The sequence below is a fragment of the Achroia grisella genome, unplaced genomic scaffold (assembly GCF_030625045.1).
Source record: "Achroia grisella isolate CSIRO2021 unplaced genomic scaffold, CSIRO_AGI_Agris_v1 utg4223, whole genome shotgun sequence".
NCBI classification, from domain to species: domain Eukaryota; kingdom Metazoa; phylum Arthropoda; class Insecta; order Lepidoptera; family Pyralidae; genus Achroia; species Achroia grisella.
In genome coordinates, this window is record NW_026712852.1 from 417501 (window position 1) to 444120 (window position 26620).

General features: G+C 32.4%; 3 protein-coding genes across 3 annotated transcripts in view; 2 read left to right on the forward strand and 1 right to left on the reverse strand.

The window, feature by feature from the left end:
- The window catches only part of LOC131844906 (probable G-protein coupled receptor 179), a 61715-nt gene that overhangs the window by 16480 nt on the left and 18615 nt on the right, over window positions 1-26620 (reverse strand). The gene's annotated exons all lie outside the window — the stretch shown is intronic.
- Window positions 64-12438, forward strand: LOC131844896 (lactase/phlorizin hydrolase-like). The gene is made up of 11 exons (XM_059193881.1): window positions 64-92; window positions 330-469; window positions 550-1220; window positions 1297-1602; window positions 1840-2078; window positions 2996-3153; window positions 6545-6781; window positions 7298-7700; window positions 8649-8958; window positions 9793-10031; window positions 12060-12438. The coding sequence occupies exons 1-11, from the start codon at window positions 64-66 to the stop codon at window positions 12217-12219; spliced, it is 2892 nt and encodes a 963-aa protein (XP_059049864.1). The 3' UTR covers window positions 12220-12438.
- Window positions 14569-25430, forward strand: LOC131844897 (lactase/phlorizin hydrolase-like). Its single transcript, XM_059193882.1, has 11 exons — window positions 14569-14638; window positions 16616-16755; window positions 16867-17531; window positions 17664-17972; window positions 18711-18949; window positions 20163-20324; window positions 21919-22064; window positions 22620-23022; window positions 23543-23852; window positions 24444-24682; window positions 25271-25430. The coding sequence occupies exons 1-11, from the start codon at window positions 14616-14618 to the stop codon at window positions 25428-25430; spliced, it is 2796 nt and encodes a 931-aa protein (XP_059049865.1). The 5' UTR covers window positions 14569-14615.

Sequence of the window (26620 nt, forward strand, 5' to 3'; positions counted from 1 at the left end):
TCGCTTATATATAAGTATATACACCGAAACAAATATACACCACTATAAACATTACACACAATAATGTTATACTTTAAGAAATATATAATAGGGTAAGTTACGTTTTCTTATAAGTATTTCGTTGTGTACATTTCGGCGCTTCTATTAGAATTACATTTATGCAAATTTGACTTAACTGGAATGTAATGTCAATAGTAATATGTACATAATGAAAATATTTAGTTTCATTAGCATGTGAAGAAAATATGATAAATATAGATAGATATAAATAAAGGTAATTAATTTTGTGTACGTGTACAATTTACATAATGATAACTTAAAATTTACAGTGGCGTGTTAATCTCTTGCTTTGCATTATATGAATGCAAAACAAATAATGCTCACCAAGATGTAAGAAGATTTCCCGATGGATTCTTGTTTGGAACAGCTACGGCTTCTTATCAGGTTGAGGGGGCCTGGGATGCTGATGGTATTTTTTTTTATATTACTACTATAGAATATAAGCAAAGATTTAAAATATTACTTTGAAATCTTACTATGTATTTTCAGGAAAAACTGAAAATATTTGGGATCATTTAACTCATACGGAACCATGCGCTATAAAGGATTGTTCTAATGGAGATATTGCAGCTAACTCCTATAATTTCTATAAGAGGGATGTAGAAATGATGAGAGAATTGGGACTTGACTTTTATAGATTTTCTCTTTCATGGACTAGAATTCTCTCCTCTAGTTTTCCTGACAAAATAAACGAAGCAGGCGTGGAATATTACAATAATTTGATTAATGAGATGCTAAAATATAATATTGAGCCCATGGTGACGTTGTATCATTGGGATTTACCACAAAAGCTACAGGAACTAGGAGGATGGACAAACCCTCATATAGTGGATTGGTTTGGCGACTACGCTCGTACTGCATTTAACCTCTTTGGAGACAGAGTTAAATATTGGATAACTATGAATGAACCACGTGAAATTTGCTATCAAGGTTATGGTTCAGATACGATGGCACCTAGACTGAACATCCAAGGAATAGCTGAATATATGTGTGCGAAGAATTTATTGGTAGCACATGCAAGAGCTTACCATATATATGATCAAGAATTCAGGGCCATACAAAATGGTATAATCGGATTGACAATAAGCGCTGGTTACTCGGCACCAGCATCTGATAGCGAAGAGGACATTATTGCTGCCAAAGACTCCAGTTTGTTTGAGGTAACGTAAAATATACTGTCAAATAACATAAACAAATAAAAGTTCGCACTATAATATTTATTTGCATCTTTTACAGTGGGGTATATATGCTTATCCAATATATTCAGAAACTGGCGATTTCCCTCCAGTCATGAAGAAGAGAATAGCAGCGAAAAGTGCAGAACAGGGTTTCCGTAGATCCCGGTTGCCTGAATTCAGCCCAGAAGAAATAAAATATGTACACGGGTCATCCGATTTCTTCGGGTTGAATCATTATACATCTAGTTACGTTTATCGAAATGCATCAGTTGAATCTGTGGAGTCTCCATCTTTTTACGACGATCTGGGAACAGGCGGATTCATTCTGGATGAATGGGAAGATTCTGCGTCTAGTTGGTTGAAGGTCAGTCATAAATGCTGTTAGAATATCCCTAGCAGCTATATGAATTTACAATTCTACACATACTTACGTAGTAAATTAGGATTATCAAACTATATGCGGATGCTTATATACATGAACACTTTTTTTTGTTTATAAGAAATAAAATATATTATAGGAAAGTATAATGCCACATTTTTTTTTTATGAATTTTATTACAGTGGACAGTGCTAACCTACGTACTCGTATCTTTGATTATAGGTTGTACCATGGGGTCTCTACGAACTCTTAAAACAAATAAAAGAAGATTACAACAATCCTCCTGTATATATCACTGAAAACGGATTCTCAACTTATGTTGGTTTGGATGACGACAAGCGCATATCGTACTATAGACAATACTTGGATGCTGTATTAGATGCCATAGATGAGGGTTGCAATGTTCAGGTTTACACTGCTTGGAGCCTTTTGGATAATTTCGAATGGATGCAAGGATATAGGTGTGCTTTCAAATTAAATACTACATCTTTTCAATTCATGTAGCATTTTATAAATGCGTGACAACCTTCGTCGTCATTATACTTATAATAGTAATTAGTAGGATTGTCTAATGGATTGGTTGGATATCAATTTCAATTTCATCGATTACCAGCAATTGAGATATAAACAAAGAATTGGAAATACGAACATATTTAAAAATTAAAAATAGGAGCTATGTATCATATTATAAAAATGAAATTACTGGATGTTGATCAACGACTTCTTCTCACTGTTTGTTAATTGATCTTTCCATATTCTACTTCTGAAACAATTATTTATTTACGTGTCATCAATAGATGTGTTCTAGACATATAATATTAAACGACCTCGGTGGTCTAGCGGTCTAGCACACCGCTTTACGTCCGATGGTCGCGGGTTCGATTCCTCGCACGGCACAAACATTTGTATTCATGAGTATGATTGTTTGTATCGGTCTGGGTATTTTCTATGTATAATATGTATGTATTTAGAAAAAAAAATTATCGATGTATTTGTATCAGTTGTCTAGGACCCATAACACAAGCTTTAGCTAGCTTAACTTGGGTCTAGATGGCGCTGTGTGAATTGTCCTGAGATTATTATTATTATTATTAATATTAAATTTGCTGTACTATTAAATAATATTAAAAATATAATTGTACATATTTCAACCAAGGACAAAGTCATCAATTTAGCTGCCTTTTTATAAAATTGTGACTTAAACTTCACCTCAAAGATCCTGATGGATCGGATACAGAACAGAATATACAGCCTGTAGGACTAATTACTTGCGTCTAAATGCACCACAATAGTGCACTACATAAGCGTATTGTACAATATAAGACGTAAATGACGAAACACATCTACAGTAAGGACTAATTGTGAGTTTGCATTACAGCGAGCGATTCGGCCTGTACGAGGTGGACTACGATAGTCCGGAACGCACGCGCACCCCACGCAAATCCGCCTTCGTGTACAAAGAGATAGTACGAACACGTACTCTTGACTTCAGCTATGAACCCGTCACAAATGTTATGACTATAGACGAAGGACATTAATGATATTAAACGAAAATAATGTTCTACTTTTATTTTTTATCTGTACTAATAACAATAGATCTGCCTAAACGACTATAGACTCCTTGAAACACATTTGTTTCCTTATACCATAGATAAGAGAATATTACATACTCATATGAAGACGACAATCCAGAAACATTATTCTCTTTGTGACCAACCCACTACACCTGTACGTATATAAGTTATGTTGATCACTGATTCTTATTTTTATTACTTTTACCTAAACTACCTATTATAGCATTGTATACAGTTCTGCTCCGTGCTAAGTTTTCTCATCATTCTAATATCATATAATCAACAAAGAGTGTTAAATTATTATATATTTCAGTTTCGTCAGTGCTAACTGTTATAACAGGCAAAACTGATTTATTAAAAAAATATTAGATCTTGTTAAAATTATTTATTTATTATTTAACTTATCTAAAGAAAAAGAGAAAATGTTAATAAATTTTAAAAATAAATTTATAATTTTGATTAAATATGCTTTAAATTGTTTTATACCCTTGCATCTATCGCCCACGACACATGAACAGGTTAGAATCACTACTCGGGGACGTTTTTTATCTCTCGTGCAGGGAATATCGGTCCATCGGCATGTAGCAAGTGACATGCGGCTTACAGCATTCTCATCCGGCGCCTTCTCTGGCCAGGGTTGGCAGTTGTAATTTGTGTATTTTTTTTATTAACAGTAGTCTCCAAAGTAGGTTATACGTGTATCTTTTACGACTCATAATATCGATTTATATTAGAAAATTGCAATACACCGACATCAATATATTCATAAAAACTTACTTATATTTTTATGCATGGCTTAAGTAACAAATTTTATGATTGCAAGTCACGAGTGCCTGACTACATTGATATTAAATTCGAAAAACGAGAAGAGTTAATAAAGCCTATGTCATTTACGTAATAATATTTCAATCGTAACTTAAATATCTTGCCACATTTTAAATGAACGTATTGTAGTGTAAAATATTTCAAATATATATATTACTAGCTATTCACCTCGGTTTCGCACGGGTGTACATGTATAATATATATAAACCTTCGTCTTTAATCACTCTATCTATTAAAAAAGACCGCTTCAAAATAGGGACAGACGGCGACAGCGACTTCGTTTTATAAAATACTATGTAATGATGATAACGTTAGAAAGATGACAACCCTACATGTAGCGTCATACAACAATTTCTGTAATGGGTAATATACCTTGTGATCAATAGAATTTTTGGACAAAAACTAGTCTAGATTAGTAACTAAGCTCTGAATCAAATATTGAGAATTTTACTTAAATACTTATTATTTATTCATCTCCATACACATGTCCTAATTATAGTTCTATTACAGCACAACCTAACAGTTACTGTACTTCGTATAATGAAATATGGAGCAATAAATGAACACACCAAAACTAAAAATTTTATTAACAAACGAACTTATGAACCGATTATATTCTGAATAAAAATGAATTCAGTATTCAATCAGTCAAGTATATGACCGTAACATGCACTTTAATTAATAATAATCAGAACACGTGTATAATATAAATGATTAGCATATCTATAAATGTAAACAAAATGAATAAACTTATGAGGTGGTAGTATGACTTCATTGCATTTAATAATTAAACAGTGATTGACATTTAATTCGAAAGTCGTATTATAGCATATTGGTTACTTTGTTTTTTTTGTAGAAACTTGTAAAGTATGATTAACAGCAGGGAGCTGATCTAAGCTAGTGATGCGACACCAAGAGTATCGAGAAATAAAATTATTTATTGAGTTGGTATATGTGTATGTTCGATGTTTGATGAGAAAAAAATATTTTCTATTGGCAACTCCGACTCACAAACGCAATGCATGACGGTCGTATAACTGATTTAGCGATAACTTCAAGTATATTGCTCAGTTCAATAGGTACGGACGGCTTCAAGTTGGCACTTATATATATTATGAATAATATATTATTAAATTCTGTTATATAAATAAAAATGCGATGGAAAAAAGCCTCGGCCTCGTACGGATATTTCAATAAATTTATACAAATCTTTAATTTCCTCAGAAATCACTCCGTTAAAGGATGTAAACTACATGAAAATCCGATATAAAAACCTATTTTTAGATTATTGCGAGCCTATATAGACGACTTTGGGGGACTTTGTGTAATAATATGTTTAGATATAACATTTATCGGGAACACTGATATCTACATAGAAGATATAAAGTAACACACACCTATCATTAACATAGACACAAAATGTTTTATTTGTAGAATAAATGTTCGCTACTCAATTTAGTTTACATTCTATAAAAATCACAAGCTTGTGGTGCATGATTATTTATTAATCTTGGTACAAATTAAAACACTCTTTATTCTAACTTGCTACAGTCTACATACATATATTTACATCAAATTTTATTTAGATCCGTACAGCATTTCATCTCGAGAAGATAACATAAATTTCTGATTTATAATATTAATAGCTGACTCGTGTAAGCTATTAATATAATAAATCAAAAATTCGTCTGCGTCACATTTTGCCCCGTTTTTGTGCATTATTCATTGCAGCTCCGCTCTTATTAGTCGTAGCGTGATGTTATATAGCTTTCCTCAATAAATGGGCTATCCAACACTAGATGAAAATCGATACTGTAGATCTAGAGATACGCCCCTACAACTTCACAAACTATACCTCTTTATAATCTATCTTTCTCTTTATCTCTATCTCTTTATAATCTAATTTAACGTAAGTGCGGCATATACTTCTTATTTAATTTGATTGGCTACGCTTAACCCCCCTCCACCCCTCCATAGAGATTTAAAACCAACTTAAATTATCATAATTTGTAAATATATTTATGTAATACATTTAGTACCAATATTTAAACGTTAAAACGTATTTTAATGTAATGTCATTAATACAGAAATTACCATTAGCCATTCTTTTGTGAAAAGGTAACGGACATACTAGAATAGAATTTTAATTTCTAACAATTTAACTTTGTAATGTTTGTAGATTTAGTTTTTTTATAATTTAGATTTAGAGAAGATTCAAATTTAATTAGTTCGATTGCTTGTGTTAATATCAGTAACAAGTCATAAAAAATATCAAAACATTGTTATGTATCATTGCTGTTACAACTGTCATCCGACATCAGATTAGATTACGTACGAGTAGTATTTATATTTCTCTGGTTGTATCGATAACCATTCGATCACACTATTATACCTATAATATACATATGTCTAGAACAGATAAAAAGGCAGTAACATAATTCTCATAACATTATTGTAGCAAAATGTGGCGGACAATGTATTTACTGTGAGTATAATATAGTGTATCTTCTTTTATACATAATGTGAAGATAATTGCAATTTGTATTCAAAACTTAACGCTTTAGCTGCTCATTTAAATTCTTTGTATTTCTTTTCTTTTACATTTACGTTTTATTTAAGATTTTTAATATTGCTTATAAAACAAGCTACAATCTCCGAGTGTAATGGAACTCCTGGGGTGCGCAAAAGTAGACAATTTCCGGATGGTTTCTTATTCGGCACAGCCACAGCTTCATATCAAGTAGAAGGAGCCTGGGACGAAGATGGTATGTGCCTAATGCAATCAATTATTAATAATCTATTACTTAATGTATGTGTGAAATATGGAGACCAAGACGAAAAGAAACGATAAAGAAAACGCCACCGGTATAGTTGTAGAATATTGTGTATTAAAATGACTTATGTCATATAAAAACAATATAATATTTATAAAAATATAGACAATAAAAAAGGTATATAAAATAGTTTCCAACAGTATGTATTACTAGCGCTTCCCATGAGCGGCAATATAATAAAAAAAACTTTGGTTTACCTTATTGTCTTAGCAGAGATCTTATTTTGTTTTTCTAGTGAGCTATATAGCCTGTTACTGTACTGTATTCAAAGACAATGTAGAATTCTATTAGTAAAAAAAATATTGTATTGGTCCAGTACTTTTTGGGTACATATATTCATTACAAAATACAAATATTTCCTATTCATTAGTGCAGATCTATTCTGCCTAAAGATTAGCAATGGTACTACATATTTGTATTTTATTGGTGTCTTCCATTTTATTTTAGGAAAATCCGAAAATATTTGGGACCATCTCACTCATACGAACCCTTGTGCGATTAAGGATTGCTCTTCTGGGGATATCGCTGACGATTCTTATCATCAGATAGAAAGAGATGTGGAAATGATGAGAGAACTAGGACTGGACTTTTACAGGTTTTCTTTATCTTGGTCTCGTATATTACCTACTAGTTTCCCTAATGAAATAAATGAGGCTGGAGTTGCATACTATAACAAATTAATTAATGAGATGCTCAAATACAATATTGAACCCATGGTAACATTGTATCATTGGGATTTGCCACAAAAACTCCAAGAATTGGGTGGATGGGCTAACCCACATATAGGAGACTGGTTTGGTGATTATGCACGCACTGCGTTTACCCTCTTTGGAGACAGAGTCAAATATTGGATCACTATTAATGAACCACGAGAAATTTGTTATCAAGGATATGGTTCCGATACAAAAGCCCCAAGATTGAATATAAAAGGAATTGGCGAATACTTGTGTGCTAAGAATTTGCTTCTAGCCCATGCTAAAGCTTATCACATATATGATGAAGAATTCAGGCAATTATCAAATGGAGGCATTATTGGAATTACTTTAAGCGCGCACTGGTATGAACCTGAATCAGAGAAACATGCTGAAGCTGCAGAAGATGCTAATCAATTTCATGTAAGTAAGTGTATACTTTTGTGCATGTAATTTTGTATGCTGAGGGTTAAAAGAATATAGGTAAGGATAAAATAACTGATATAATTATTAATTGTACGATTATGTTACAGGTAGCAGAATTAGCGTGAATTATTGTGACACTTTTACAATAAACTAGCTACCGGCTCAGTTTCGCACGTACATGCCTGTCTACACATATAAGCCTTCCTTTGTAATCATTCTATCTATTACTAAACACTGCTTTAAAATCCGCTGTGTAGTTTAAACATCTAAGCGAATAGATGAAGCGATAGCGGAGGCGACTTCATTTGTAAAAATATACTAAATTATTAAAATAAAACAAATATTATAGCTATAATTATAAGTATCGCAATTGCTATTTTTAAAAAATATTCATTGTATATTATATTTGACTATGTTAATTCAAACTGTTAAGTTTGCCATACGCACCTTCATTTGTATCTTTCGGCGTAGCGGCTAACAGCATAGTTAACATTACAACAGTCCGAAAGAAAATCTTTATTTGTGTTATTGTGTATTAAAGTTTTAATAAATAAATATGTACTCATTGTTGTCTTCTTGTTCAAAGAAGAACAAATTATGTTAAATGTTTATATAGTAACAGTTATTACCATTCATTTTTTTTATTTTTTATAAAAGATGTTTTTCTTATTTTATCCGTAGTGGGGACAATATGCTCATCCTATATTCTCTGAAAATGGCGACTTTCCTGTAATAATGAAAGAAAGAGTAGCCACTAAAAGTGCAGCCCAAGGATTCTCCAGATCCAGGTTACCTGAGTTTACCCCTGAAGAAGTAAACTACGTACGGGGAAGCTCAGATTTCTTCGGATTAAACCATTACACGTCAAATTTAGTATATAGGAATGAATCTGTGAGCGAAATAAATGAATCTCCATCATTAAATGATGATATAGATGCAGTGACGTACCAACCAAGCTACTGGGAAGGTGCAGCATCGAACTGGCTAAAGGTAATTTGTTTAATATTTTAAACGTAAATAATTTGTTAAAATGCATTAAAACAAGCCGTTACGACTGTAGTCCTTTAGGTAGTGTAGGCCTTTGTCCATGTTGTGATGAACGCAACACATGACATGCCTACATTTTACTTAGTAGGTATGTCTGAATCCAAAATGGCAGCGGAGGAGCCTACCGTCGTCTTATTAGTTTGATAACGGTGTTTCCTTCATCGCTTAGATATAGGATGTAGAATATGTGAGCGAAATAAAAGAATATTCATTTATTACATTAGACGCACTTTGTGCATATCAATGCAAAATCAAACTGGTTAATGAATTCCCGTTTAATATTTTAGACATAGATAAATTGGTAAAATACTATTCTGTACATTAATGTATCTTATTTAGGTATTCGATTACTCTAAAGCGCACGGAATTCGTATAATAACAGTAGCAAAGTAAACAAACAATAGTAAAATAAAAACATATTTATAGTCAATCTGAATTGTCTCTAATAGACACTTACATAAGTCAAATATAGCATTTGATGCGAATGTAGTTCGTGCCGACAAGAACTGACAAGAAAATCTGCCTTCACTTGATTGAAATGGTTGCACATCATTACAATAATACATAATTATTAAATATGTATAATAATAATTATCTTATACTTACATAAATATTTTTTATACATAATAATATATAACATTGTTCAGTACTTATTATATTGAGTGCAAGAAATTGTAATTCGATCCATTTGCAATATAACATAAAGTCTTTATATGGAGATATAATTTCTTCACAATTACGTTCAAAAATCTCATACAAGATTTTTTATCTACACAGGTTGCACCTTGGGGTTTCGTTAAACTTTTAAGACAAATTAAGGAAGTCTATAATAATCCTCCTGTGTATATAACTGAGAATGGGTTCTCAACTTTTGGCGGCTTGGTCGATGATGATCGCATCAATTACTATAGGCAGTATTTGAACGCACTACTCGATGCCATAAAGACCGGATCTAACGTTCAAGCGTATGCAGCGTGGAGTCTTATGGACAACTTCGAATGGATGGAAGGATATACGTAAGAATCGAAAACTAAGCTTTTCCATAAACATTAATGATTAACAGTTCCTTATAATCGAAGCTTTGCTTTGATAGATACAGAGTATTGTAGGAATTATCTTGATAACTCCCATCGTTATCATTATAATGATGACGTAATAATGCTTATTTTATTGTGATTTTGTTTTTAGAACTTATTTAATTAGGCAATACTTTTAGAAAAATCATTGTTATAATATAGTAATTAATGCTATTCTGCAACTGAAATAATTGTATAAGGATATTTTACTCTATAGGATCTTTTACATTAAGAAAATCAAATCTGATTCTGGGCCTTAATAAATCTAAAATCCTTGAGTAACTGGAGATTGTAGTATTTTTCTTTTGGTTGCTTGCTTGTCATCTGATTGACAGAAATACATATATTCGATTAACATCATTATTCTGTCAATGTAGATTAGGACCGATTTTATTCAGATTTAATTCATATTATAGGATGTTACTTCCAGACAGAATTAAAAAGCAGTTGTCACAGTCGAGTTACACATTGTACAAAAGTAAATGATTAAAACTGTCAAACGTCATACAAAATTTATGGCTATTCATATATAATCAAAAGTTAGCAGCAGACATTGCACAAATGGTAATCACAATGATTGAGCAAAATAACGATTTAGTCGAAAGTGGTTAGAAAATAGCAAACAAGTTCGTTTTCAGCCATGAACGATTGCTGCAGCCGGAACGACCAGAAAACTGTACGACAAGAGTACGCATGACGCCGGCCTGCAACCATCCATAGTGGCTAAACATACTCGTACACTCGAAACAGCACCCACGTCACCGCCACAAGCTGTAATCCCTGGCGGTACTGATGAAAACGCACTGTCGAGTGCACTGAAGGACCTAGCCGCTGCCAGTGCTCGTGGATATAATGACAAGCTGATCAATCGTTTGTGTACACCGAGAGATCTGCCTGCATACTCAGGAGATCCTCTGGAATGGCTTCAGTTCAAAGTAGCTTATGAAGAATCATCACAAGTCTGTAACTTTAGTGAACGGGAGAACCTATGGCGCTTGAGGAAGAGTCTCCATGGAGCGGCTAAAGAGGCAGTTACAGCCTTACTTATTGGTGCTACATCCCCAGAAGCCGTGATGTCCACATTGGAACTACAATTTGGAAACCCTGATGTGATTATTTCAAGGATCCTACAGGACATACAGAAACTTCGCCAGATACCACCGGATTACCAGAGAGATATAATACCATTCTCCATTAAAGTGAAAAACTACGTGGCCGCCATCGGCTGTGAACTGAGCCGTACATCGGCTGTGATACAAGGAATGAATATTGTGTCTATTATTCTCTCTAAGTTACCGACCGTATTGGTATCGAAATGGACTGATTACAGTTATCCTTTATTTAACCAAAGAAGCAAGCCTAAACTTGTGATTTTATCCGAGTTTTTAAGTGAAGAAGCTGTGAAAATAACAAAAACATTCGTCAGTGTACAAAGTTATTCGAAGCATAGTTATTCTATTTAATAATGAACTCAGTGATACGTAGTAAAGAAACAGTATGTCGGTTTTGTCGGATATCTAAACATGCGTTACCCGACTGTAAAAAGTTTAAAAAATCACTACGTAAAGATCGGTGGACCTTTGTGAAACGTCATGGTCTGTGTTATAAGTGTCTGACGTCACAGCATAAACAAAATAACTGCCCCGAACCGGTGTGTGATATAGACAGTTGTGGACAATCGCATCATCGCTTGTTGCATTATACAATAAATAAAAACTCTAAACCGAACAGTAATGTGCATATTACCGAAGTGTCAATATTCTGTCAATGTAGATTAGGACCGATTTTATTCAGATTTAATTCATATTATAGGATGTTACTTCCAGACAGAATTAAAAAGCAGTTGTCACAGTCGAGTTACACATTGCAAAAGTTGATTAAAACTAAACTGTACAAAATTTATGGCTATTCATATATAACGTAAAAGTGTAATAAATGATTTTCTACAACAAATTGTAATTCTTTCAGCGAACGATTTGGACTGTATGAGGTAGACTACCGTAGTCCTGAGCGGACACGCACCCCTCGAAAGTCTGCCTTCGTATACAAGGAAATCATACGGACACGTGCCCTCGACTGGGACTATGAACCTGACACTTCTGTGATGACCATCGACGAAGGTCATTAAAATATTAACCCGTTTCAACCGCATTCTATACGGCGCTATTCATAACATATCATCATTCTTTATTCTAATACCTAATTTATAGGTACAAGTACGGAATTAGTCGATAAACCGGTACGTAATTATTGTTTTTGGGTGTTCCTGAGAAGACCTATGTCAATAGCATTTCAAAATCGTAATGGATCCGTCCGTTGGTGTAAATAATATAGACTAATAAATAAAATCTACTTTAATAATAAATTATAATATATATGTAATTTTGTTTGTTATTTATTTGACCTTAACTAACTTACAGATCTTGATAGATTCGAATAGATTTTACATATGCTCTTTATTCCTTTATTTATCAACTTTTTTAACGAAGACATTTTTATAGAGACCTGGTTTTAAGGGGACGAACAGGTACTCAATTAAACTGTTTGGTTATCAATCTTTGTATAATATCAAAGCAATAACGCTTCGTTTTCACATTCAAATTCGACCTTTTAGCAAAGAGCGTTAGGGAATATCTCTTGTGCGGTGAGCTCTAGCGTCTTCTCCGTTAATGGGTCACATCTACAGCGAAATACTTTTTTTATGTAATTAGAATGGCAAACAAAGTGACGGCTCATCAGTCAATATACATATACGGACAGTATGTTAACATTTACAACACCAGCGACACTCATGTGCTGTTCTAGACGACTAAAATATCATGCCTCTTTATCCTGTAATTTCACTGCATAGTCTACACCCCAATTTAAACACAGCTTATACCAAGCACCTTAGTGACTGAAATAGGTGAGACCGAGGTATAGTATAGTAGACGGTAGATGACTTTTCACAATCAATCCCTGGTAAACGTATGTCACTTTTAAAACGGTAGATTCCGCCTTAGGAAAATCCCAAGCAATGCGTTGCTTATATTATATTATATTGACTTCTCTAGATATATTTTCGTTTATTTATCAGTTGTATCAATTTAATTACATAAATATATATATATATTACTTACATTATTTACCTAGGTGAATATAGAATATTCATATTAATATGGTAATTCAATATACATATACTTATTATTAGAATAATAATTATATTATTTTATTAACACATATTGTATGCACATTATTTATTACTACAATATTCTCTATACTTCCTTTCATTGTTTGTTTAAATGCAAATCTAGGGTTGACATCTACAATTATTTTATAATAAAAAAAAACAATAGTTACAACGCAAGTGAAATACAATACATAATTTCTAAATATACCTATAACCAATACACAGTAAATACTGCTGGTTCAAGACACATCTTAATTTATACATACGATCCTATAACATTTTAGCTATAAGTTTTTGCGTAAACGAAACAGAAAGTGCACTTTCAAGCTTCAGTAGAAACCCAGCAGACATACACAAAAAAATTGATCCAAACATTTATAAAGACATGGTGGCAAACACGCGACTGAAGAATGGTATAGGTACATATATATTAAGAGTTAGTAATTTACAATCACCCCAATATTATATTTAGAAGCCCGATATATTTGAATACATCACCAATAAAGTTTAATAACAAAGAGAATAATATTCTGCCAGTGTAAAAACTGCACCTTCTATATTGACCTTAATTTTTAAAATATGACTTCAAAATAATAAGTACGCTGATAAGTTGCAACCAAGGCTTTGTTTTATCATTGTGATTGAAGGTTATATTGCTAATTAGTGTGATGGTTGGCACGCGGGTCTCTTTACTTACTCTGTAAGATACCTTAACATCAAGATGAAAGTGGGACAGTTAACTACTCGCTGATTGCACCGGAATGGTCCTTTCAGCCTCCGGTCTACACATAATTACACCGTTATCTGCCAACCCGTGAGAAATATGGCCTTTATTAATCTTGGAGAGTAAATCTTTTTCGTAATGAAAGAATTTTGGAAATGGTTTCCGTAGTTCGATAGATAACACATAAGTAAAGACAATTATATTATAATTAAATTACATAAAGTTAATAAAATAAAATTTTAGATTTATATTGAGTTCTCTTAAATTATTTATCACAAACATATTTCATCCATTTTTATGTTCAAGAAAAACAGAAACTATTTATTTTTAAAGTAATAGAATAAACAATTAAATAGTCACTATGGTGGGGGTCAATATGGATTGAATGTGGACATTCAACCTTTATAAACTAGTAGAAATATTTCACAAAGATCAAGTGCTAATACGAAACATAATTCAATCTCTCATAATGTCATTTTATAAAATGTAAAAATATATTCTGAAAACCCTATGAAAGGAAGGTATCATTAATTAAACATAATAAGTAGATAGCATTATTAAAGAAGATTGCAGTTATATGTATTTAATACCGCCAATATACAGTGCATTAAGTTGGGTAACATCTTGGAAAATGTGCAGATATTTTTGTGTAAGGTAAGTATAATATTTTTAAATTAGACCACAAAAGGAATGTTGCGAATTTTTGTGAATTATTGTCTTATCGTGCAGATAATAATACAAGCACGTGTTTATGTTGTAGTGTTGGAGTATCTAGCCGTTTAAAGCTATGTAAAAAAAGCTAAACTTATATAATAAAAATAGCTACAAATTAGTTGTTTTTGCTAGGTTTACGCTTTTTTACTCCTAAAAAACTCTAGATATGTACCTTCTTTTTAAAAAGTGTTATGTCGAACGCCTACCGTTCACACCCCGTCTGGTGTTCTTAAAAGTTATTTCATAAATCAACATAATTAAAAATTTGAACCATCCATTAATTCAACTATTAACGTTTCATTAAATGACTGAGTTTTAAAGTGTTTATTCATATAAACCAAAAATGGCAAAATAATTGACAGGGGTGGTAGTGAAGTAGGTATACAAAACTTACATGAATTTTCAACATTTATGAATATTTGTTCAATTTTATTCTTGTCTTCTCTTTTTACACACCAGATTCTAAATGGTGCGAGAGATCTTAATTCGACTGTATTTTTTCGGTTTCAATGATACCACCGACACATTATTTTGAATTTTAATTTGTTCCTTCCTAAATATTAATTTCTATGAATTTACAGCCATTATTTTTTACATTATTATTTTCGGTAGTTTAACGATTTAGTACATTGTCTTACTATGGTTATTATATATATTATTAATATATATAAACTTATATAAAAAATCTACAAATACTTACTTTGGTTTCTGTTAATGTATATTGTAGTGATTTTGATTTCTAAATAATTTCTAATAGTTTGTCAAACATAAAAATCCTCAAAAAATACATTTTCCTTTTACAATTTAAAAAAGGCAAACGTGTTTTTTTGTTTGAATGTTCTACTATATCGTCAAAACTCAATTATTTGATTCGTTGATTTGATTTGTTTTTACATTTCACAGAATTTTTCCATGGGGTCCTTAGGTAATGGTCGTATATAAATTTTGATTTGATTGGTACTTAAATAATATAATTGGATCGTGTCTGGTATTTGTTCATAAGTGAAGAATAGAAATGTTCATAATCTTAATTAACTATAGGTATACATATAATAAAAATCTAAGTTCCCTAATAATAGTTTTACTTGTAATAAAATATATAAGAAAAACTATTATTAGGGAACGTAAACAACGTAATAGAACCCAAATGATGGTTGTTAGAATATGTGTCTGTTTGTTAATGCACGCTAATCTCAGAAACAGCTTAACAGATTTAGTTGCGGTCTTCACTAATGAATTGTGGTAAGATTCACTTAAAATCAGTGTTCGTTTTATTGTAATCGGTTTACAAACAAAAAAGCTATTTGAGTAAGAAGTCGCGTCTTGAGCTAGTTGATATTAAGTTTGTCTACTCGTATTCTTACACTAAAGAGTTAATGTAATAACCATGAATACGAACTTCTCGCAGTAGTGGTGTAGTAAGAGTTCAGTAACTAAATCGTGTGAAGTCATATCTATTATTCACAAGAACTGATAACAGAAGTTTGTCACAAGACAAACATATCTTATCTGTATTGACACCCTTGTTTCCAAACAAATGAAGACAATCGTGTCAAACAGATATTAAGCACTTAGATGTTACTGATTTGATAATGGCAATCTTTTCACGAGGGGTCAATGTGTAATTTTTGTTATCAAATTTTTGGCGGAAATTTACCATTATTAAAATATATACAAGAACATAAAATTAAACAACTGAGAACTAGCAACATTACGGAAAATATATCTACTATAGGTATTATATTTTCAATAATATAATATGTTACTGTGTGTTTATAAAAAAACAAGCTTTATATTATCGCTTCTGTACTTATTATAGGTACATGGTTATTTTACATAGCGAATAATTCAGTAAAAAGTAAGTCGACAACATCTGAGAACAAGTGAAAGTGACATAATCTTACTTTTTCTTTGCAGCATATTGCTCATTTTTTGCACAGCATTAAATGATTGTAAGGTGTATAATCCAAAAAGTTACATAAGAAGTTTTCCGGAAGGTTTCAAATTTGGAACAGCTACAGCATCTTATCAAGTCGAAGGTGCCTGGAACGAAGATGGTTAGAACATTCCTCACTAACTGTACTTGATGATGATTATTAACATAAATATTGTAGGTATTAAGATCACAAAAATGAAATGCACTATTATCCATATGGATTTCGTTACAGGTAAGTCAGAAAATATTTGGGATCATGAAACTCACATAGTTCCAAGTCCTGTTGAAGATCAATCTACTGGGGATATTGCTGACGACTCCTATCATCAATATAAGAGGGATGTTGAGATGATGAGAGAACTAGGACTGGACCATTATAGATTCTCAATATCATGGACGAGAATCATGCCCAGTAGTTTTCCTGACCAAATAAACGAAGCTGGTGTAGCTTATTACAATAACTTGATTAACGAAATGTTGAAGTATGATATTGAGCCGATGGTGACGCTATACCATTGGGACTTGCCACAAAGACTACAGGATTTAGGCGGGTTGAGCAATCCATACCTAGTTGACTGGTTTGCAGATTACGCTCGTACAGTTTTCAGGTTATATGGGGATAGAGTAAAAATATGGATTACTTTTAATGAACCGCTTATAATATGCTATTTCGGCTATGGATCTGATAAAATGGCACCTAGACTCAATTTTACTGGCATCGCCGAATATATGTGCACAAAAAATATACTGATGGCTCACGCAAAAGCCTACCATATCTACAATGAAGAATTCAAACCGAGCTTAGGAGGTGTAATTGGCATCACGTTAAGTGCTCAATGGTATGAACCAGACTCGGAAGAACAAATTGTTACCGCTGAAGATGCAAACGCATTCGATGTAAGTTGATTAGTAAGTAGTTATTACTCGCGAAGTACTGCATGATCTTTGTCAATTTTCATCAACAAATACCATGCCAAAAAGATAAGTAATAGCAGTAATCTATTTATAAATCCATACATTTTATTTCAGTGGGGTATATTTGCTAATCCTATATTCTCTGAAAGCGGTGACTACCCTGCAGTAGTGAAGAAAAGGACAGCCGCTAGAAGCAAGGAGCAGGGCTTCCCTAGATCGAGACTTGATGAATTTACACCCCAAGAAGTGGACTACGTTCGCGGTACAGCTGATTTCTTGGGAATAAATCATTACTCGAGTTATTTAGTGTACAGAAACGCTTCTGTAAATGGCTACTATCCAATACCGTCTTACGAAGATGACTTAGGTGCGATACGATATCAGAAAAATGAGTGGAAAATTGGAGAGTCAAGCATGGTTATGGCAAGTTAATCTGTCTTACTAATATTACAAACACGAACATTTGTGAGTATGGATGGATCTTTGTTACTCTTTCATGCAAAAACTACTGAACGGACTTTGATGAAACTTTACAGTAACATAGCAAGTAGCTTATACATCAGAACACACAGCCTATAAATTACATGCAGGTAAAACTGTGGGCACAGCTAGTCATAAATAAAATAGTTTTAACTATAAATGGACAGTCCATTAGGTAACAAAAATTGTTTATTATTTTATATGGTAAATATTAGAAAGATTACCATGCTTTTTTTCTAAGAACTAGAGATATATATGTCTATGTTGCCGATATATCATTATAGTATATCATACTTAAAGTAAGATTCTTCCATAAAGCTTGCTAGTGATTACTACTACCGATTTATGCGACTAAGCAGATTTGCTTAGTCGCATAAATCGGTGATGCACTTGCATACATATACCAATTTTGACAGCCTCTCTCTGGAATCAATTTAAAACCAGTCAGATTTAAATACAATATCAATACCCATTTGAATCAGATAAAATTGTAGTTAACTAGGCATGATAATCTCTTTACTAGTAAAATTAGTTTATGTTTAAATTAAAACCAAGGATTGATTGTATCGCTTTAGTTACATGGTTCTATTGAAATCGATATTTATAGCGACTGTGTCAAAAAAAACTTTATTTCAACACTTTATACTAGTAGGATAACAGAAATTTTCATTTAATCAACAGTACGCTCCGTGGGGCTTCTATAAGTTGCTAAAAAAAATAAAGGAGTATTACAACAACCCTCCAATTTTCATCACTGAAAATGGCTTCGCGTCATATGGCGGGCTTCAAGACGATGATCGTATTCTGTACTATAGAGGTTACCTCGATGCAGTGCTGGATGCTTTGGACGAGGGTTCTGATATAAGATGTTATACCGCCTGGAGTCTGATGGATAACTTCGAATGGCTGCACGGATATACGTAAGTTTGACTACAATAGTAAATAATGTTAACAGATTAATTATAAAATAAGTAACTGTTTCATTTTTTTGCCACTTTTTCACACCTGAAACAATAAAAAAAATCAATTGTGTGAAACTCAACAGTTCACAACAATTGATTTACAATTTACAATGGACCTCAAGGCTCTATTCCGGCCTGTTCATGATATGACGGTATAGAGTTAAATATAATATTAAAAAATCTGTGTTAATAAGTTTTACAATCTTTTGAGTTTAAGAATGTCTAGGGTGTCTGAAACTGAAGTAATGGACTCAGCTGAATTACGTTACCTGTCTATCTGTTTGTTAGTTCTTGCTAATTATTGAAATGGCTCTGGAACCCGAATCCGGTTCAATCAGTTTTGACGGGATTTTCATTCGTAGATAGCTAATGTTACGTAACTTGGGTTGTTTTTGTTTTATTTCCTAAATTTAATAAAAAAAATCCAATAGCAGCTAGTACATTATAAAGCAAGTTGCAGATGACTTTGTAGAAAGTTAGTAAATCTACCCTGTAAGATACACAGAGTGTTGTAGATATAGATATAGTTATATAGAATAAATAGCTACTATTACGAACAAGTGGCAGTAGGACCGGCGCCTTGAGGGTTATCCTTGTACTGTGAGAGAATTTTAATTAAAATGGAAATTTATAAAAACAGGTCAAGCGCGTGTTGGACACGCATTAACAGGGTTCTGTAGTTGCTTTACAATTTGAACTTGGTTGCTCATATCTATGTAAATTATTCATTGAAGTTGTGAAACCCACCAAAATCGGTTCACTCTTTTAATTACATAGTTTTGCTGTTTACTCTACACTTATTAATACGAGAAGACTATAATGATCAAAAATATATAAATGCTTATCATATTTTATACAGCAACTAGTTGAGGTATCATCTATTGTTTAATTATTAAAAACAATGGAAAGTAAATAAAAAATATTATTAAATATTATAGTTATTTACTAAAAGTCACTGTTACTTCCAATAAATTTTTAGTTTTATAGTTAGGAAGTCTAGGCTTAAGAGGTTTATAAACTTTCCGATACTTCTGAGTACAATTAGATATTCAGTGACTTTTGATTCGATGTCTCTTGATTTGGACGAACTTAATTCTCTCGAACTTCTTTACACATTCTATTATTTTAAGTAATAATAAAATAAACGGAACAATAAATATTTTATTTGCAGGGAACGGTTTGGCTTGTACGAAGTGAACTATAACAGTTCGGAACGCGTACGCACGCCGCGTAAATCAGCTTTCGTGTACAAAGAGATAATACGAACCCGAAAACTGGACTGGAACTATGAACCCAACACTAATGTGAACATGACCATCGATGAAAACCACTGAACAGTATTACTTATTACAATAAATAATTATTAATCTATAAATAAAAATATCATAGTACAATTGTAATTGTGTTGGTATGCGTTCAAATAGATTTTAGCATTTCGACAATCAGGAAAATGTTGGATTCTAGAATAAAATGTCAAGGAATCGTCCAGTCGCCATATTACCATTATTCTCCGCTCCCGAGTGAATTCCCAAAAATCCTTTTTCAGTGAATACCTACAAGTAATCTACCTGCCAAGTTTCAAGTTTGTATAGGATTTATCGTTTTTGAAACGCGATTAGTCACTGTATTTTCCTTCTAGCTGTAAAGGTGCAAATAATAGGAATGGCTGATCGAGTAGATATCTAAGGAATCTGTGTTAAGAATGTCTAATTCAGTCACCACAAGTATATTCCACACCACATCAACACAAATTCACCTATTTATATCTACCAAGGTACTATTAGTAGACGCCGAGAGACATCATATAATCTCGTTATACTCTGATCGTATGCTTGAATTCTTCCCTCGTTATCTGAAAAAGTATTAGTGATGTCCTAATAATAAGGAAGTGTGAGTGACGGACTCGATGGTCTTGCAGTTTAGCGCACTACCTTACTTCCATAGGTTCAATTCATTGTACAAACATTTGTATCAGTATGATTATGATTATTTATATTAGTCAGGGAGATTTTTATGCATATTAGGTATTTATATAGTCTTTACAAAAAAAATAATACATTTAAGTATGTTTAGTACCCATATTACAAACATACAAGCTTTCGACTATATAGGGCAATATTATTTTTATTCTTATGTGATGGGTACAATTTTCCATCTTGTATTTTAATAGGTTCAAAAAATAAACATATTTATCTTAATTTAACTATTCCTGTTTATTGTTATTTAGTTTATTTTCCAAAATGTCAGGGATATTAGAATTATCACTGATTATTAAAATAAACTTGAAATAACCTTGGCCAAAATATTAGTCGATTTTATAGGCCAAGGATAGTCCACCTGTAAGATTGCACGTTATTAGGCTTTACAAATACACGTGCAAATTTATTTTAGGTAGCAAAATTAAATAAATGTTAGGTTGTAGATATAATAGATAAGTAAAAAAAGAAGATAATTTTCATATATAAATGAGCGGAACAAGAAATATTAGAAGTCATTAAAGTTGACCAGTATCATTTGAATACTGTGTAGGAAAAATGTATTGTAACTTCTGTATACTGTAAGTATTATTTTTCGTTTAAATGTAAAATAATTAATAGTTGTAAAAAGTTTATAGATATATATATATATATATACTTAGTGTATATGACACCGTCGTGGTTAAGTAGCTTACTATCTCATTTCAATCCCAAATCTGGAAAACCTTAAAAAAATTTGCGGGTCTATTTATATTCTTGTACCATACTGTATAATTATATCTGCCCGGTAATGCAAACACCGACAACAAACTATGTGTATCTACACCGCGCAATATAAAAATGTCAATTGTTCTGCGGATAGTTGACAACGCCTCTTCCTCCTTCTGGGATAAGGGATGAAGTGTTTAGTACTTGTCAAAAAGTTAATTTTTTTATTACTTTCATTTACAGTATATTATTTTTATTTTGCTTGGAACTAAATGAATGCAAGTCACACGCGTACAGGCCTCGCTATGACAGCAGAAGCTTCCCCGAAGGTTTTGTATTTGGAGCTGCTACAGCCTCGTATCAAGTCGAGGGTGCCTGGAATGAGGATGGTTTGAATATTTTTCTAATATTATATAGTAAATAACTTAATAAATTCACTTAAAAGACAAGACGCTCTCCTCAGAGAACTCGCAAAAAGATTCATTTTGCGCTACTGTTTTTTAACATAGGACGTTACTCGTAAGATCTTTTTCGCATAACTCACAGGAGTAAAAGCTGCATTGACAAGTATTTATGACATTAACTGCAAATATATCTTTATTAGTATAGTATAATATACCTATTATTTTTAGTTTTTGAATCTATTTATAGATAATTTGTTCAAAATAATTCTAATATCGTCCCTACGTATGCTTAACTCTTTAAAACTACGCAACGGATTTTGGAGTGGGGTTTTTTAATAGATATAGTGATTTAAGAGGAATATTTATATATATAATACATGTACACCCATGCGAGGCCGGGGCGAGTAGCTAGTAACCTAATAAAAACTACTCAATGTTCGTGTAAGCACTAACAATTACTACTAGCCATGTTATAAAATAAAAAACTAATCTCATTATTTTATATATGTAAGTTCAATTAACTTAACAATATGTTTACAGGAAAATCGGAAAATATTTGGGACCATGAAACTCATAAAGAGCCAAGTGAAATTTTAGACCAATCTACAGGTGATATTGCTGACGATTCCTATCATCAATACAAGAGAGATGTTGAGATGATGAGGGAATTGGGACTTGACTTTTATAGATTTTCAATATCTTGGACAAGAATGATGCCCACAAGCTTCCCTGATCAAATAAATGAAGCGGGTGTAGCTTACTATAATAATTTGATTAATGAAATGTTGAAGTACAATATTGAGCCTATGGTAACATTATATCACTGGGACTTGCCGCAGAAACTACAACAATTAGGTGGATGGACCAACCCCAACATTGTTAACTGGTACGCAGATTACGCACGAGTAGTGTTTCAATTGTTCGGTGACAGGGTTAAAAAATGGATAACATTTAACGAACCCCTGATACTTTGCTATTTCGGTTACGGATCTGACAAAATGGCTCCTAAACTTAATATTACGGGCGTAGGAGAGTATATGTGCACCAAGAACTTACTATTATCGCACGCAAAAGTTTACCACATCTACAATGATGAGTTCAGGGCAAAACAAGAAGGCATAATTGGTATCACGTTAAGCGCACAGTGGTACGAACCGGAATCAAATGAGCATTTTGAAGCCGCTGAACAAGGAAATGAATTTGATGTAAGTGAACAATAATATTATGAAATATATTATAAATATTTTCAGAGCTATTAAAAAAGGAATGGTTATTGTCAATTTAATACATTAAACTATAGTAAGAGCACAGGTTTCGGCATTGTACACATTTTCGTTATAAATGTTATATATAGGTCGATTCCACCACATAAACTCATTCCATCAAATCTTTTCCAGGATTCAGTTTTCAATACTTATAAAATGCTGTATTATTATTTACATTACAATTTTATTTTTATTTTAGTGGGGTATATATGCACATCCCATATACGCAAAAAGTGGTGACTATCCCGCAATGCTGAAAAAACGGATAGCAGCTAAGAGCGCGAAGCAGGGTTTTCCTAGATCGAGACTAAACGAATTTACAGCACAAGAAGTAGACTACGTACGTGGTACAGCGGATTTTTTTGGACTGAATCACTATACGAGCTTTTTGGTGTACAGAAATGAATCCGTATATGGCTTGTATCCTGTTCCGTCTTATAAGGACGATCTGGGTGTGATACAATATCAGCCTAATGAGTGGAAAATTGGAGAATCTGATAGAATTATGGTAAATACTATTTTTATAATATTATATTTATTGAATAGTTACATTACTATTAAAAATATTAATTTATTATGAATGAATGATAATTGACAGTCCTACGTTTATTATTACAAAATATTCGAACCGTACTCATAATCACCGGTAATGTAAAAAATCGGAATAACTAATTCTTTTATATTTAATATTTGGTGTGTGGAATGGGCAAAATTATATTTCAACGTGTCGGGAGCGCCTCCGAAATCTATAAGATTTTTTGTATAGATTTGATACAAAGTTAAACTATGTAAAACCGAAACAAAAAAAAGTAAAAACAAAAAAAAAACTATGTGTGTTAAAACATGTAAATGAACACCTGCCTGCAATAGGTAGAACCAAGGGACGATTTAATATTAATTAATTAACAATTTTTAAGTACTTTTCCTGTTGTACGTATTCCGAGTTTTAGAAAGATGATTAAAGATTATATACTACTAATTTTATATTACATACACATTGTTTTAATATTTTATGTTACACAACTAATTTATAACAAAAAATGAAAATTAGTGTAAGTGAATTAAAGCAAGTATATAAAAAAATTTAAACGATTTCTAGTATGCACCATGGGGATTCTACAATCTTCTTACAAAGATTAGAAAAATCTATAACAACCCTCCCATTTATATCACTGAAAATGGCTTCTCAACTCATGGTGGGTTAAAAGACGAGGATCGCGTCACATATTATAAAAGCTATTTGGATGCGATGCTAAACGCCATAGATGAAGGTTCTGACATCAGAGGTTACACTGCGTGGAGTTTAATGGACAACTTTGAGTGGACAGTGGGATACAGGTACATATGATTGTCTTATCAAATAATATAAGTACATATGATTATCAGATAAAATATTTACATTACATGTAATTATTGTAGTAATACTATGTACATATTATTTTCCCGCGATAAGAACTTGTAGCGCCATTAACTCTTTGCATATACTATATGTGATTTAAATTCACAATATTATATGTAGAGAGTGAATAACACGTATAGAGAAAAATTGCGACCGTCAATTATTTTTGCGAATTAACTGCAACACTCTTTTTCTCGTCCTGTGTCTTATGTAAATCATTTTCATCCATAAAGAGATTGAAAAAATATAAATATATTAAGTCATACCTTTCTCCACATAGTTTGGAGTTTGTATATAGTCTTCGAGCGAGTTGTTTCTTACCTTTTCACGACAAAATGACTGAACGGATTTTAATGACATGAAAATAGAGTAACCCGAGAAAGGATAGAGGCTACTTTTGATCTCACAATACAATCTGGAATAGAGTGAAAAACGGAATGAAATCTTATGCAGTCAAAGTCGCAACTATTGTATATCTTTTAAATATTTGAAAGATACTACGTCAATTGAAACGATCTCTTTTGCAGCGAACGATTCGGCCTATATGAGGTGGACTACAACAGTACAAAACGCACGCGTACTCCACGAAAGTCGGCCTTTTTGTACAAGGATATATTGCGCACGCGCAGGCTCGACTGGAACCATGAACCCGTTACGAAAGTCATGACAATCGATGAAGGACATTAGACATTGTGATAGTTATTTGTAAAATTATATAACATTACGTCATTAAAAATTGTTTCATTCTTTACTTAATAGATTTTTTCTGGCCATTGCTCGCAGTTCGGTTCACACGGAAGCGATTTTATTACATTTTGGAGAATTTAGAATACCTGTTATATCTGTATGTCGATCCTTCCTTTTATTTTATAGAACCAGAGCCTTGAAAGTCATATAACATAAACAAAGAATGGTAAAAATACTGACAGAAGCCACTGTAATGTAAAAATAATACATATAGACAGTGAATTAACCGCTATTAAAATGTCACAGATATAGGTAATACAGTCAATTTTCTACCATTACAAAAACATCGACCATCAATTTCTCTTCGGAAGATTAAAGGATGAAATTGTTTAGAGCACATAAATATTGCACAATATGCATAGCTGAAATCTGGGTAGTTTCAAACGTCAATTTATCTACATTAAAAGATCAATGCACATCTAACGTTTTGTAATATTGGCCTAATGCCAACAGTACTTAGTGTACAGGGCTACGATCAGTAGATATGTTATCTTATAGTAGTTTTCTAAATATTCCATGAAAAAAGCACTTACTATATTTATTTAAAATGTATTCTATTTTATAAATGTTTTTTTTTGTGTCATTGGAATCGAGAAGAAATTAACGTCCCATCTCTGTCACATATATGAACACAACACGGACATCATTTTATCATGTGATATTCACGATACTATTCATGCCATGCCATTTCAGAGGACTAACACATGATATCACTTATTCTGTAATTATAATTTATGAATGAAACTATCGTTTCTGTCTAAAATTGGGAAAGACTGGCGATATAATGGGTCACTTTTTTATTAACTCCTGACATTTAATATATGTACCTATTTGTACAACTAAGAACCTAAAATTAAAAAACTTAAAAAAAATATAATATGATGACTGAAATATATTATTATATAGGCAACGTTCCGAAGATACTGGCAGCGTTCCCTCTTTGAATAGCTAGACTAATTCTTTGTCCAAGGTAGCTGCCAGCTCTTCGGTCTTCTGTGATGTCGACTAACCTTTTCGTTATTTCTTTGAAAAGTCTTATAGCGCTAGGACCCCACGGACCAAGGGTCTCGACACCAAATGGGACAAAATCATATTCGGAGCCTAGACCCCTGTATTTATATGTTTTGGCT

Coding starts and splice junctions, on each gene's coding strand:
- LOC131844896 (XM_059193881.1), top strand. CDS start 64: ATGTTATACTTTAAGAAATATATAATAGG. Junction 3,154..6,544: donor GACTATAGACGAAGGACATT/AATGATATTAAA, acceptor CATAATGTGAAG/ATAATTGCAATTTGTATTCA. Junction 7,701..8,648: donor GGAGACAGAGTCAAATATTG/GATCACTATTAA, acceptor ATTTTATCCGTA/GTGGGGACAATATGCTCATC.
- LOC131844897 (XM_059193882.1), top strand. CDS start 14,616: ATGTGCAGATATTTTTGTGTAAG. Junction 14,639..16,615: donor TGCAGATATTTTTGTGTAAG/GTAAGTATAATA, acceptor TTTTCTTTGCAG/CATATTGCTCATTTTTTGCA. Junction 17,532..17,663: donor AAGATGCAAACGCATTCGAT/GTAAGTTGATTA, acceptor ATTTTATTTCAG/TGGGGTATATTTGCTAATCC.